This window comes from Pseudophryne corroboree, chromosome 2, assembly GCF_028390025.1.
Source record: "Pseudophryne corroboree isolate aPseCor3 chromosome 2, aPseCor3.hap2, whole genome shotgun sequence".
Lineage (NCBI taxonomy): Eukaryota > Metazoa > Chordata > Amphibia > Anura > Myobatrachidae > Pseudophryne > Pseudophryne corroboree.
In genome coordinates, this window is record NC_086445.1 from 18,228,651 (window position 1) to 18,244,056 (window position 15,406).

The following is a 15,406-nucleotide window of genomic DNA, read 5'->3' on the forward strand; positions in this document are numbered from 1 at the left end:
ACAGACAGACAGAATCGGGAGACTTGTGCACTGGATATGCAGTTGTAGATGACGAAGGTATTATTGAAGCTGAAACCCTTGGTCCACCGCACTCAGCACAAGTTGCTGAGTTGGTCGCCCTAACCAGAGTGTGTGAATTGGCCAAGGGCAAGTCAGCTAATATATACACTGATTCTAGGTACGCCTTTGGAGTGGTGCATGATTTTGGGGTCCTATGGCACCTCAGAAATTTCATGACGGCAGCTGGCACACCTGTAGCGCATTCGTCCCACATCAAGAGGCTTTTGACAGCAATACAGGAACCAGACAGAGTGGCTCTTATCAAGTGCAAAGCACACACTTACAACCAAGACTCAATTTCACTTAGTAACAGCCAGGCAGACAAAGCTGCTAAATCAGCAGCAAGCACCCCCATACAAATAAACATCACATCACTGATGACATTTAACATGATCAACACACAACAGCTAATTGAAATGCAAAATTTGTGTTCCCTACAGGAAAAGGCAGTCTGGAGGTCAAAGGGGTATGGCCAGGAGTCCTCAGGACTTTGGACAGGTGGACACGGTAAGCCGGTGGCCCCTAGAGCATATCTTCCAAGTCTAGCTGAGGCGGCACACGGTCTGACTCATCTGGGCAAAGAGGGTATGTGCAAGTTGGTAAGAGCCTACTGGTGTGCGCCAGGATTCTCTTCTCATGCAGGTAAGAGAGCAATTACATGTTTTACTTGCTTGAGGAAGAATATTGGTAAGACGATACCAACAGAGCCATCCCATATCCCTCCTACAGACGGACCTTTTCAGGTAATACAAATCGACTTCATACAGTTACCACCCTGTAGGAATTTGAAATATGTGTTAGTTTGTATTGATGTATTTTCCAACTGGGTAGAAGCGTTCCCTGCTGCCACAAATACTGTTACGTTCACTGCAAAGAAAATTGTGCAGGAATTTGTGTGTAGATATGGTATCCCTAGAATGATTGAAAGTGACAGGAGTACCCATTTTACAGGTTAAGGCTTTCAGGTCATGTGCACACTGATGGTGTCAGGAATCTGCATTCTCCATCGCATCACTACTGTGAAACTACAGGTTCCAGCAGTTCAGTTCTGTTCCAGTTCCAGTTTTCAGTCTACTGCAGCCTGGAGTACACAGTGCTTCAGCTAACCCACAGCTGATCTGAACACCTAATCCAGCAGGGTGTGTCCTCACAGAGATGCAACATCCAATCATCACAGACCAAGGGATATAAACTCCAGTTCCTGGCTCAGTCTCATCGCCTTGGACAACACGTCACATTCTGTGAACAGGCGTCTCCTGTTTGCAGTCCACTGTCTGCAGAGATACCCCTGTGTAATGGACCTGTGGAACTACAGGTCCCAGCAGTTCCAGTTCCGTTCCAGTTCCAGGTTCCAGTCTTCAATCCTTTGTTTCCAGCAGTCTTCTATTTCTGGCATCTCCAAGTCATCTCCCTGTTCCAGTGTTCCTGTGGAACTACAAACTCCAGCCATAGCCAGTCACAATCCACCAGCAGTAAGAGACTCTCCTCAGGTGTTTTATCATTATCTACCTGTGCACTCATTATCAGTTACCATCTGTGCATCTCAGCAGTTAACATCTATTTGTAAAGAGACTGTCTCCTGCTTAAGCCCGTTAGGCTATCTGGACTTGTGCTTCATAGAGACTGTACAGTTATCAGAGTTCTGTTTTTCCAAAGTTATTTCATCCTGAGTTATACTGAGACTGTGTGCTTTTTACAATCACCTGAGGTCTGTTTGTTTCAATCATAGTTACCAGTGACTTTTGAATATTTATTTCCTGTTATTTCTGGTTTTGCATTCCACTGCACCTGTTATTCAATTGCTTTGTGATCCCTGTGACATAATAAATATCAGCGCCTATGCGCAGGACTATTCTCCGGTCTCCTCGTGTATTACGTCACACCAACACTGACCCACTAGCGCCCCCGCCGGGGACAGACAAAATCAGAATCCTGACAGATGGGAATTAATAGCAAGCTGCATACTCCGTACCGGCCACAGGTGAGTGCAAAGGTGGAGAGAGTGAACAGCACTGTTAAGAACAAGCTGAGCAAAGTGATGGCTGAAACTGGATTGTTGTGGCCAGAAGCTTTACCACTAGTGTTGTACAGCATCAGAACCACTCCCAGGTCTCCACTTAACTTATCACCCTTGAAATTCTTTTTGGTCGACAACCCCATGTAATGATAGACCCCCAGGATGACTTGAAATGCAATAATGAAGTGACTGTGAAACATTTGGTTGGGATGAGCCAGCAGCTGAGAACTCAACAAATAAATCTAAATCTGGTGATTCCTGACCTACCGAACAGTAATTGTCATGACATTGAGCCTGGGGATTATGTGATGATTCGAAATTTCTTATGCCCAGGTTGCCTCATAGACAGGTGGGAAGGACCATACCAAGTCATGTTAACCAGCACGACAGCATTGGAGGTCGCCGAGAGAGAGACTTGGGTCCACTCGTCCCACTGCAAGAAGGTCGCTGACCCGGAGAGAACTCGTGACAAAGAGCAGAGTGTAGAGAACCTCGTATCACTGGAGTGTTTGTTCCGGAAAAGTTGAGAGGCAAGACTGTTGAAAGGCACCTGAGCATGGAAAGCAACAAGATCTAGGACGGTTGTCGCACCATTTTCTTTTTTTCACCCCCCTACATTTTCCTTTCTTTTCTCCTTCTTATTTTCCTTCTTTTCCCTAACGAAATGGATCTATCACAAGAGACTGCATTTTGGGTTCTGCTAGTATTTCTGTTTTTGATCAGGACAATTTGCTTTGGTGAGGGTCCCAGAGAGGTCGAGCAGGGATCTGGAATGGGTTCTGATGGCGAGTACGAATTTGTAGGATCTCAGGAGCAGCACATCACTCGAGTAAAGGCTGGTATCAGTAAGCGCTCTGGTAGTCATGGAGCTCGGAGGCACTGTGAAGGGTTATTGTCTGATGAATATTGTATTTGTAGGAATTGTGAGAATATAGTCGAGGATGGGTGTATCCAGAGATGTCAGTCCAACCTTAATATCGACATTGACCGCCATGCGTTGAGTGATTACCACTCACTAGTGGGTAAGGTCTTAAACCATACAGAATGCTGGGTGTGCTCACAGGTACCTCAAGGTCAGAGTAAGTCCGGATTAGTACCATACCCGTTAGCAATAGATGAGGTACTCGAATTACGGGGTGGGAGACCGGTGGACAAGAAATTCAATATCTCTAGGCCCCCTAGTTTGAAGCTCCACCAATATCATGTAGACAGGTCCTTATTGTGTTTTAATATTTCCAATTACCGAAAACCAGAAAATTGGGAAGTGACGTGGAATAACCAGACAATGACCTTTTTACACTTAGCTGATAGGATACCCATAGACTCTGAACTTGTACGCCAAATAGCCAACAGTGGGAGGTATTTTCGGTATAGGTATACACGTGGAAGCAAGACCATGTGGGTTGGAAAAGTATCACCAGGGTATTGTGCCCATATCATCCAGGTCGATACTTGTACTGAGCAAATGGGAGAACTAGGGATTTGTTTCTTTACTTGGAAAGTTTGCAATATGGTGATGTTACATTTTGTTCCCTATGTTCTCCCAGATGATGCCTATTTCATATGTGGGAGGAAAGCGTACAAGTGGCTTGCCCCGAGCTCTGAGGGATTGTGTTATATTGGGAGAGTACTACCGGAGGTCATGACCATAACCCACGATAAAATGAAAGACGTTCACCGCAGTGCTCAGGCTCCTTATACTTATACTCACTATCAACACATCATCAAGAGACACCTCATAGATAGGGCAGAGCACGCAGCCTCTGATTTGATCCACGAATCCACTGGGATTCAGTTTCTTCTCGCATTAGACATCACCCGTACTGCCAGAGGAACTATAAATTATAGGTATATCCATGTGCTAGCGAACTTGATAGATAACATCACTGAGATGTATGATGACATCTTCAGGTATACGGGAAAGGAGTTACAAGCCTACAAGAAGGAACTGATCCAGCACAGGATGGTCCTTAATTATTTTACAGCCGTGACAGGTGGGTACTGTGTTACTCTGGCAACTCAATATGGTGTGAAGTGCTGTACGTATATTACGAACAGCACTGATGACCCCACGGAGATCATCGATCAGAAGATGGACGAGATCTTGCCGTTGAAGTGGGAGTTTAGGAGGAAGCACAACCTTACCTTAGCGACTGTGGGTAATGAACTGACCGGCTGGGTCTCATGGTTGAACCCACGCAAATGGTTCTCGGGTTTAGGAGAGTGGGTTTAAAATGTCATTATGAGTGTGGGGAAGTTTCTCCTTTGTATCCTGGGAGTCATCATAATTATTGGTTTGATATTTAGGTGTGTTCAAATTCTAACGCGGCGCAAGCACGACACAAGTTTGATGAGTCTAAGGAGCGAGGGCGCAGATTTAATTTATGATCCATCCATAGAGACAGTGTTATGATAAGGATTGCAAATGAATTTCATGGCCTGTTTCTGTCACCCGTTTTTCTTTGTCTCCCCCTCTGCCCAGATACATCCAACCGGAAAAGACGTCAGCCCTACCCAAAATGTTTATGTGAATGTACTTTTATATATATGTCTTATCTTCATCTCTGCAACCTCCAAGTAATGGCACACATAGTCGGCAGGTGATATCCACATATAGTAGCACTCGCATATGTTCCCCCTCCATGTATCATCAACTAAATGTGCACTCCATTTGTTGGAACAAAAAGCCGAAAAAAGCTCGGTAGTATTTGTTGGCCCATTTACAGACCCTTGATACGGGATGAGAAGGATTTAGTGTATACTTCGCAATACCTTGAAGCTTATTTAGAACATATACGGCATGATGATACATGCCCCTCAGACATGGATTCACACATACATGCTTTTTACTATCCCACTAGGTCATACAATTCCCGCCTACAACTCCCCTCCGATCATCCAAGCTTCTGTATATATTGTATAGATATTTTTCTGTTTATTGATTAGTTAGTGGCAGTTATTGGTGACTGCCAAAGGGTGGACTGTCGAAGTCGAAAAATATTGCAGTACACACATCATGTACAAACTACACACAGATGGCCTCCGTGCGCGTACTGTTCTGCCGTGCGTGCGCATATTTGCAATTTGCGTATGGTCGCTCCCGCCGTCCTGCATATTAGCGCGTGGTATGAGTAATTACGGTAGAGTTTGTGATCGCATGGAAAAGCCATAAAAACACATTACATATTAAATCCAAATAGAGCACAATGTACACATCGTCTCCCTGTACCACACCAGCAAGTTACAATAGTTTAAATGGTATCAGAACAAAGGGATTCACCTTTACAGGATAGGAGGGGACAGAACTAGGTTATAAGGAAGTGTAGCTGTAGGGTATATTATTGGAAATATTCCAGTGTTGGTTTGCAGAAGATCGCACGCTCCTATGAATAGTTATGCGCATGAGCAGAATATAAATATTAACTGTATTTACTGTACATTTGGTATGCGGCGGGAACCCAGAGGAGAACATCTGCAAGTGCACCTGGAACAGACATCGCCCACCTATTCAAACCGACCTATGACCTCTCCTGTACTGTAAATGACCATCCCTGTGTCCAATGGACAAAGAGATTACAGTATCCATTGTGTTAGGTTTTGGACTATTGTATAAAAGAGCCAGCTGGATGCCCAGTCACACACAGACTCTGAAGGTCATCTACAGTACCTTGATGACTGAGGACCAGACTGGGAAGTGCAGGCGAAACTAAAACGTATGTACCATTGACTGTAGCCATTTTTCTATTGTATTGTATTGTTTATATTGTAACCCCCTGCAAGTAAAGAACCGTTGGTGGGTTAGACCCCAACATAGTTTTGAATTACAATTGGTGTCGTGTCCCATTTCCTTGCTAAGGTTTAAAATGTATTTACAGCCACTCGGGCTGCTGCATTGTGCTATTAGCGTATAGGCCTGTGTACGCAAACTGTGTAGTCACTACGCCCTTTCGGCATACGTACGCAGAGTGCATACACTGTACGATCTTGTGTGTAAGGTTTGTGAACAATATACGGGTGAAAGGTTAATTACAGCGGCCGCAGCGGCTCAACATTAAAGTGCATTAAGTGTGTTTAAAGTATAGCTTTTAGTCCTGTAAGTAAACTGACGTTTGCACCATAATACACATAATGCCACAAAGTAATGCACTTTACACATATGCCCCACATTAGTAATGCCCATAATACACATACTTCCACACAGTAATGCACCTTACACATATGCCCCACATTAGTAATGCTCATAATACACATAATTCCACACAGTGATGCACTTTACACATATGTTCCACATTAATAATTCCCATAATACACATAATTCCACACAGTGATGCACTTTACACATATGCCCCACATTAGTAATGCCCATAATCCACATTATTCCACACAGTAATGCACCTTACACATATGTCCCACATTAGTAATGCCTATAATCCACATTATTCCACACAGTAATGCACGTTACACATATGCTGCACATTAGTAATGCCCATAATACACATAATTCCACACAGTAATGCACCTTACACATATGCCCCACATTAGTAATGCCCATAATACACATAATGCCACACAGTAATGCACTTTACACATATGCCCCACATTAGTAATGCCCATAATCCACATCATTCCACACAGTAATGCACCTTACACATATGCTGCACATTAGTAATGCCCATAGTACACATAATTCCACACAGTGATGCACTTTACACATATGCCCCACATTAGTAATGCCCATAATACACATAATGCTACACAGTAATGCACGTTACACATATGCCCCACATTACTAATGCCCATAATACACATAATTCCACACAGTAATGCACGTTACACATATGCCCCACATTAGTAATGCCTATAATCCACATTATTCCACACAGTAATGCACGTTACACATATGCTGCACATTAGTAATGCCCATAGTACACATAATGCCACACAGTAATGCACCTTACACATATGCTCCACATTAGTAATGCCCATAATCCACATCATTCCACACAGTAATGCACGTTACACATATGCTGCACATTAGTAATGCCCATAATACACATAATTCCACACAGTAATGCACCTTACACATATGCACCACATTAGTAATGCCCATAATACACATAATGCCACACAGTAATGCACTTTACACATATGCCCCACATTAGTAATGCCCATAATCCACATCATTCCACACAGTAATGCACGTTACACATATGCTGCACATTAGTAATGCCCATAATCCACATAATGCAACACAGTAATGCACTTTACACATATGCCGCACATTAGTAATGCCCATAATACACATAATTCCACACAGTGATGCACCTTACACATATACCGCACATTAGTAATGCCCATAGTACACATAATTCCACACAGTAATGCACCTTACACATATGCCGCACATTAGTAATGCCCATAATACATATAATTCCAAACAGTAATGCACCTTAAACATATGCCGCACATTAGTAATGCCCATAATACACATAATTCCACTCAGTAATGCACCTTACACATATGCCGCACATTCGTAATGCCCATAATCCACATAATGCAACACAGTAATGCACTTTACACATATGCCCCACATTAGTAATGTCTATAATACACATAATTCACACAGTGATGCACCTTACACATATGCCGCACATTAGTAATGCCCATAATACATATAATTCCAAACAGTAATGCACCTTACACATATGCCGCACATTAGTAATGCCCATAATACACATAATGCCACACAGTAATGCACCTTACACATATGCCGCACATTCGTAATGCCCATAATCCACATAATGCAACACAGTAATGCACTTTACACATATGCCCCACATTAGTAATGTCCATAATACACATAATGCCACACAGTAATGCACCTTACACATATGCCCCACATTAGTAATGCCCATAATACACATAATTCCACACAGCAATGCCCCTTACACATATGCCCCACATTAGTAATGCCCATAATACACATAATGCCACACAGTAATGCACCTTACACATATGCCGCACATTAGTAATGCCCATAATACACATAATACCACACAGTAATGCACCTTACACATATGCCCCACATTAGTAATGTCCATAATACACATAATGCTACACAATAATGCACCTTACACATATGCCCCACATTACTAATGCCCATAATACACATAATTCCACACAGTTATGCACCTTACACATATGCCCCACATTAGTAATGCCCATAATACACATAATTCCACAAAGTGATGCACTTTACACATATGCCTCACATTAGTAATGCCCATAATACACATAATTCCACACAGTTATGCACCTTATACATATGCCCCACATTAGTAATGCTAGTAGCTTTTTTTAGAAAACGTACTTTTGCTTGCTGGTAGTCAGTGTGTGCGCCCCTGCAGCTCCCTGGATTCGTGACTGCGTTTTATGAGATGGAGGTGACATGATGGGTGGGTGCATGCTTGCACTCGCACCCATTCAAGGGATGTGACCTCACAGGATATGCTGTCCTTTGCAAGCCTCACCCTTTATTTTCGCTTACTCGTTGGAAACAGATAGCAGCAATGTCCATATACTGCCACACTTGCTGGTTATACAAAAAGACCAGTATCAAACATGTAGCAACTGTCCAATCTCTTCACTGTTCAGTGTGTTTGCTGGTGCCTATTACTCCCGGCAACTGCATGCCCTTTATTTTATACTGTGGGAACGATATGCTCTGCCCTCCAGTCACACTGCACTGACATTTCATATAGAAATAGTGCAACGCAACTTACTGACCACGTTACAGTGCTGGATGGCAGGGGTATTTTTTGGCATGGACTGAGAAATAAAGTGTGGGGAGAACACTGCTCATGTTATGTCCCTGCAGACACCTGGGGTTTGCACAGGAATAAGGGACACACAGGATGGCAGGGTCCCCCTCCCCATGTGCATAAGCAATATAGGTGATGTCAGATTTATGTGGAGCAGTCTTCCAAAATACACATGTGGTATCATAAGGAGCCATCCAGCAATAACCTTATATAGTCAATGAAAATGTCACAGGTCCAGGAATTACATTTACCGGGCCTCTCCTGTCTGAGGTCTCACAAGTCAGAGGCATTCAATCATGTCAGAGGGAGTTTAAGGGACTGTCTGCATTCTATTTGACAAATGTAAACAGCAGTGTATACAAGAACTGATTGAATACATTTTTAAAGTACCAGATAGTTTGTAGACTGTCCCTCCCAGCATGAGATACTGCAGGACATGCTTGGATGCCCCTAGACATGCTTGGATGCCCTAGGCAAATGCTTAGCCTGGCTATAGCTAAGGCCGGCTCTGGCTGCGGGCAATGTCTGCTGGTGCTGTGTGTGTCCTAGGTTGGGAGACCGAGATGGAGTATGCTGCTCGTGATGAATGGACTGGCCGTCTATACCTCAGTAAACAGCAAACGCTGCTTTATATTAACCGACCGCCAGGATGACCGATCGTCTCAGGACTTGTGAGATTTCTGGAACAACCAATTAGATTCCTTTAAGGGATACCTCGGATTGCCTTAAAAAACTTCACAACATCAAAATGGAGGACAGCTATCTACTTGTTTCCTTGGACGTGAAAGTGTTGTATACAAGTATTGACCAAGAGGTGGGATTTGTAGCAACCAATCACTTCTTGAGGATATGTGAAGATGCAAGATTTGGAGAATTCCTGTTGGAACTCTTAGAATTTGTTTTGAGGAAAAACTAGTTTACCTTCTGTGATCAATTATTCCTCTAAGTAAGAGGGACTGCGATGGGGACAGCTTGTGCCTCCACATACGCCAACCTCTACTTGGGTTGGTGGGAGGCCACTAGCCACATCCAATGAGTTCATAGCCTGTACAGCTGGGCTGTTACATTGATGCTGCCCAATTACAGTAGTTTAATGGCCTCTGGCTCACTTTTTCATGTTATATATGATGTGTGTTACACTGGACAACGCAGGCCCATGACAACAATCAAGAGGTGATTAGAACAGGCATCTCTGACACCCAGTTTTTTCCCTCTACCCGACAGTTCTTTATCCTACCCCTAGATCTCTCTATTACCCCTTTTCTCTCTCTTTTCCGTCCATTGCTTCTGCTCACCAGTTCTATTTTCCCCCGCCAGTTCTTTATCCTGTTCCATTTTCTCTATTCCCATTTTATCTCTCTCTCTCTTGCCCCGATTGTCTCAGTCCCCACTCAATTCTCCCCACACAGTTTTCTTTCCATCCGCAATTCTCTCTCTCTTCCCCAGTTAGACTCGGTTTTGCCTCTCTAAGTTCCTCTGATTGCACAGAAATTTCCCCCACAATCAATTCCCATATATACTTACCTTTCTCCTGCCATATATGGTGAGTGCATTTGGCTCCTTGTCCTGCTGATTGATGTATTGTCCTTTCTCTGCTCCTCAGATTGCTGTGGGATCACATGCCTTTGGGTCTTTTGCAGAGATCCAGTGCACTACCATGGGTAGCAAGGTGTGGAGGGGGTGGTTGTATGGGCTGCAGGATGATGTAGGACAGAGTTGCAGGAATGCTGGGTATTGTGGGAGCAGTTTGGAAAGCCATGGGGTATAGTAGTGGGTGCTGACATTTGGTCGTCCAGACATGAAGGTGGCCCCACCTGAGTGTATTTGTATGTGGGCTGGGTCTCCACTCTGTCCCTCACCAAACTCTGCTCTGTCTCATGCTCCTTCCCACTGCCCTCTCACCTGCTCCTACACTTACCCCGTTCCTGAGTCCTTGGTTTTATTCCATCTCCCTATCCAGTGGCGTAACTACCACCCCCGCAGCCACTGCGGAGGCTTGGAGCTGCAGGGCTGCGGGGGCACCACCATTGATTGATGCTGTGCTGTGTGTGAGTCCGGGAAGGAGGGCACAGCACGCACCTCTCCTGTGTCCGTCCTGTGTCTCCAGCAGCGTGTCTGTCAAATGAAGTGCCGGTTCGTATGCCAATCAGAGCTCGCGGACCGGCAGCCAATCATGAGCTGCAGCTGCCGGTCCACGAGCTATGATTGGCTCACGAACCAGCGCTTCATTTGACAGACACGCCGCCAGAGACACAGGACGGACACAGGACGCTACAGCGCGTGCGTCTTCTGTGTGTCCCTTCTGGGTCTGCGGTGGCAGCGTGTCCGTTAAATGAAGTGCCGGTCCGTGAGCTCTGATTGGGTCACAAACCGGCACTTCATTTGACAGACACGCTGCTGGAGACACACACAGGATGGACACAGCCAGGAGAGGTGCGCGCGGTGCCCTCCAGCTCCTTCCCAAAACTCACAACAGTGGGGGAGTCCGGAGAGGGTGTGTAACTGGCACTGGGGGGCATATTTGGCACTGGGGGTATATGTGTAACTGGCACTGGGGGGGGGGCATATTTGACACTGGGGGTATATGTGTACCTGGCACTGGGGGGGGGGCATATTTGGCACTGGGGGTATATGTGTACCTGGCACTGGGGGGGGGCATATTTGGCACTGGGGGTATATGTGTAAATGGCACTGGGGGGCATATTTGGCATGGGGTATATTTGTACCTGGCACTGGGGGGGGGCATATTTGGCACTGGGGGCATATGTGTAGCTGGCACTAGGGGGGGCATATGGGGCACTGAGAGCATATGTGTATCTGATATTGGGGGGGGCATATTTGGCACTGGGGGCATGTGTATCTGGTACTGTGGGGGCATATGTGTTTCTGGCACTATGGGGGCATATTTTTATCTGGCACTGTGGTGGAATATGTGGCACTGGGGGCATATGTGGCACTGGGGGCACACCCCTAGCAACAAGCATTACCCCTAGGTAACAAGCACGACACCCAGCTCACGAAACCCTGGCAACAAGCATTACACCCTAGCAACGAGTATGACACCCAGTGCAGGAAACCCCTGGCAACAAATATTTTTATCCCCTGGAAACAAGCTTGACACCCAGAACATTATACCCCTGGCAACAAGCATAACACCTAGTACATGAAACCCCTGGTAACGAACATGACTCCCTGAGCATGAAAACCCCTGGCACCGTGCATGGAACCAAGAGCATGAAACCCTGGCAACGAGCAGGTAATTTAAAAGTAATTAGAAGCCTTACTGTAGGACTTAATGTGTAATGGACATTGCAGTGTGTGGCATAATGTATCACGGACATTGCGGTGTGTGTCATAATGTGTCACAGGCATTATGGTGTGTGGCATACTATATCATGGGCATTGTGGTATGTGGTATAATGTCTCAGGGGCATTGCAGTGTGGCATATTGTATAACGGGCACTGCGGTGTGTGGCATAGGGTATAACGGGCATTGTGGTGTGTGTCATAATGTGTCACAGTCATGACGGTGTGTGGTGTACTGTATCACAGGCATTGTATGTGCTATAATGTCTCGGGCATTGCAGTTTGTAGCTTAATGTGTAATGGACATTGCGGTGTGTCACAGGCATTACAGTGTGTGGCATACTATATCACGGGCATTGTGGTATGTGGTATAATGTATCAGGGGCATTGCAGTGTGTGGCATAATGTATAACGGGCATTGCGATGCATGTCATAATGTGTCACAGGCATTACGGTGTGGCATAATGTGTCACAGGCATTACGGTGTGTGGCATATTATGTCATGGGCATTATTGTCTGTGGCATAATGTCTAAGGGCCATTGCAGTATGTGGCATTACTATAAGGAGGAAAAATGACAAATAATGTAAGGGGCATGAATCAGGATTATTTTTTTTCATGTGGTGGCCAATGTTTGGGCGTGCAGGTTGCAAAACTGGGGTATAAGGTCGTCTTTTCCTGCAATGCCACACCCCTTTATGCAAAGCCATGCCCATTTCAGAAAGACCACGCCCTCTTTTTGTGGCGACGCAAATTCATCACTTTTCTAGTGACAATTATAGGTGGGGGGGGGGGGGGGGGGCAGAGAATGTTTTGGCTTGGGGAAGAAAAATTTCTAGTTACGCCGCTGTCACTAGCAGTGGAAGCAATTGGAGTAGAGACTGTACAGACCCTATGAAATTATTGTTTAATATATATTTATAATAACAACCTTGAGAACACCGGTGACGCCTGTGGTGTGATGACCGTATGCCCTGTAGCGTTGCTGTATTTATTACAATAGCGGCATACACTGTGTCTGTGCTCTGGGCATGAAGGGACAGCATTGCTTAGGTAATCCGGTCATCCTTTTGTCTTAGATATATTATTGTGGGGACGTGTCAGTAAGATGGGGCGAGGAACCTGCAGATATAACCCTAAGAGTTAATACTCAAAAAATGTTGATCTGTCACCACAGTACAATCTGTAAGTGTGTCAGTGTGCTCCACTGGGATGCTGGAAGAGGTAACACTGGAATGACACTTGAGTGCCCGTAGGACCATTTGGTAATGACATGACGCCGACAACCAGTCAAACCCCGCAAAGCAGGGTGGGCGAAGGGAGGGTGGGGCTGGGAAGAGTAAGAACATTTGGTGACACTGACATCATTGTCTCTGTTAGACCTCAGTAAGTCAGTAACTTACCTCCCAGGTAGGCACAGTTGTAGTAGCTGCACCTCTTCTCAGTGCTCTGCAGAATGAAATTGTTCGCCTTCTCGGTGTTTCTGGAGACATGAAACACCTCATTCACTGGAATAATTACGTATTTTTTGGAATAGATCTTAGCGAAATTGTCTACTTCCACCCCGAAGCAAGTGGTGATGTTGAAGATAGAAACATTTTCAAAGTTCAGCACCAGACTGAAGTCAGTAGTTGTAAAATGAATTTGTCCGAGTCTGACATTTTGCTGGGGCTCAGAAGGTGGATCAAAAAAAATTGTGTTAGTCCCCCAATAGGTGGTCAGTGGTTTCCCATCACACCCGGCTCGGAGCAAAGTCATGGCTCTGGTGATGTAGAAATGCAATGAGTGGTACCTGAATGATTGGGGAGCAAAGCCATATTGCTGTACAGCGGGGACTAAATTAGTTTTACAAGTGATGTACACTAATAGCGCTATCCCATGTTCATCTTTAAATCCCTCAGGAAGAGTTTTCATTGAGGACTTTACTATCTGCCAAACTTCAGAAGCTTCTTCCCAAGCATTGTCCAATTCCTTGTCATTCTGTCTTTCCAATCTCAGTAAATCTGGCGCTAGGGCCTCCATTTGGTTGAGGCATCCAACATATTGGTCATCAAAGGAATCTTCATACATTCCCAACTGCACAAACTTAGCGTCCACCTGCAAAGACAAGTGTCATTATTGTGCGCAGGTTCTCTAAGGCTAATTTATCAACGTGCAAACACTGACATCATCATCAGGTGCCCAACTCTGAGGCTACAGACAAGAGCAGAGCCGTAACCGGACATTTTAGTGCCCTGTGCCATAAAGAACGCCCCCCCCCCCCCCAACATATGTTAAAGAAAGAAAGCAAGTTCCCTATAAAATAGGGGATTTCCTGCTGGTAAGTAGCTGCACAATAGTTGCTTATTTCTATTATACGTACTAACGTTACGTCTCACAGTATTGCCACTTATTAATGTTACTCCACACAATAATGACCCTTGTTCACAATACGTCACACAGTAGTTCCCCTTATACACAGTATGCCACACAGAATCCCGACACCTCTGGGACTCTCACTAAAATGCCCCTCCATTTTTTTTTATTGCAAATCAAAAGTCACAACATATTATATATCAATAAAAATGGGCACTTCTCACTTAGCCCCATGTCACACCCCACATGGCCCAGCCGTCACTGTTTGCTTTATTGCTCTTGGATTTGAGAAGGAGGGATGTGGAAAGAGCAGAGTGGAGGGGTTGACAGCATCTCTGGGTACAAAAGTCGGGCACCTGCTCTCACCCGTGCTTATGTAATAAATGATGATGCCCACACCTTGGAAAATTGTTCTCAAACGATGCCAGATGACGGTAGTAGTGCACTACTATGGGATGATATACCGGGATGTAGTTATATGACCGCCAGTCACAATACCTCCCTCTACATCCCGCACCCTGAGAATCCTGGCAGGTAAACTCCATCACCAAAATATCAGTTATCCAAATCCCATTGTTTAAATCCAGACGTTGTATCCAGCCCCTAGTCAGAGTCCTCAGAGGGTCTGTAGAGCAATATAGACGATAAGAGAAAATAAATAGGCAGTAATCAGGGGAGCTTGGTCTTCTGCCAGGGGAGAGTGTGGGCGTCTCTGATGTTAAATAGGCAACCAACTATTCATGAAACAGTGAAACGTGTTGAGAAGTGAGCCAGTGGAGAAGTTCCCATGCCAACCAATCAACACTGAAGTTACATTTATAATTTGCATACTATAGAATTGTACGGCG

The 15,406-nt window shown here is 44.9% G+C and overlaps 1 protein-coding gene across 1 annotated transcript in view; it reads right to left on the reverse strand.

Moving 5' to 3' along the window:
- Positions 1-14,288, reverse strand: part of LOC135050459 (ecto-ADP-ribosyltransferase 5-like) — a 181,770-nt gene extending 167,482 nt beyond the window's left edge. Inside the window, exon 1 of the mRNA XM_063956949.1 lies at positions 13,607-14,288. Within this exon, the coding sequence (XP_063813019.1) occupies positions 13,607-14,273 (667 nt within the window). The 5' untranslated portion in view covers positions 14,274-14,288. The remainder of the gene's footprint in view (positions 1-13,606) is intronic.
- Positions 14,289-15,406: the final 1,118 nt, after the last annotated feature.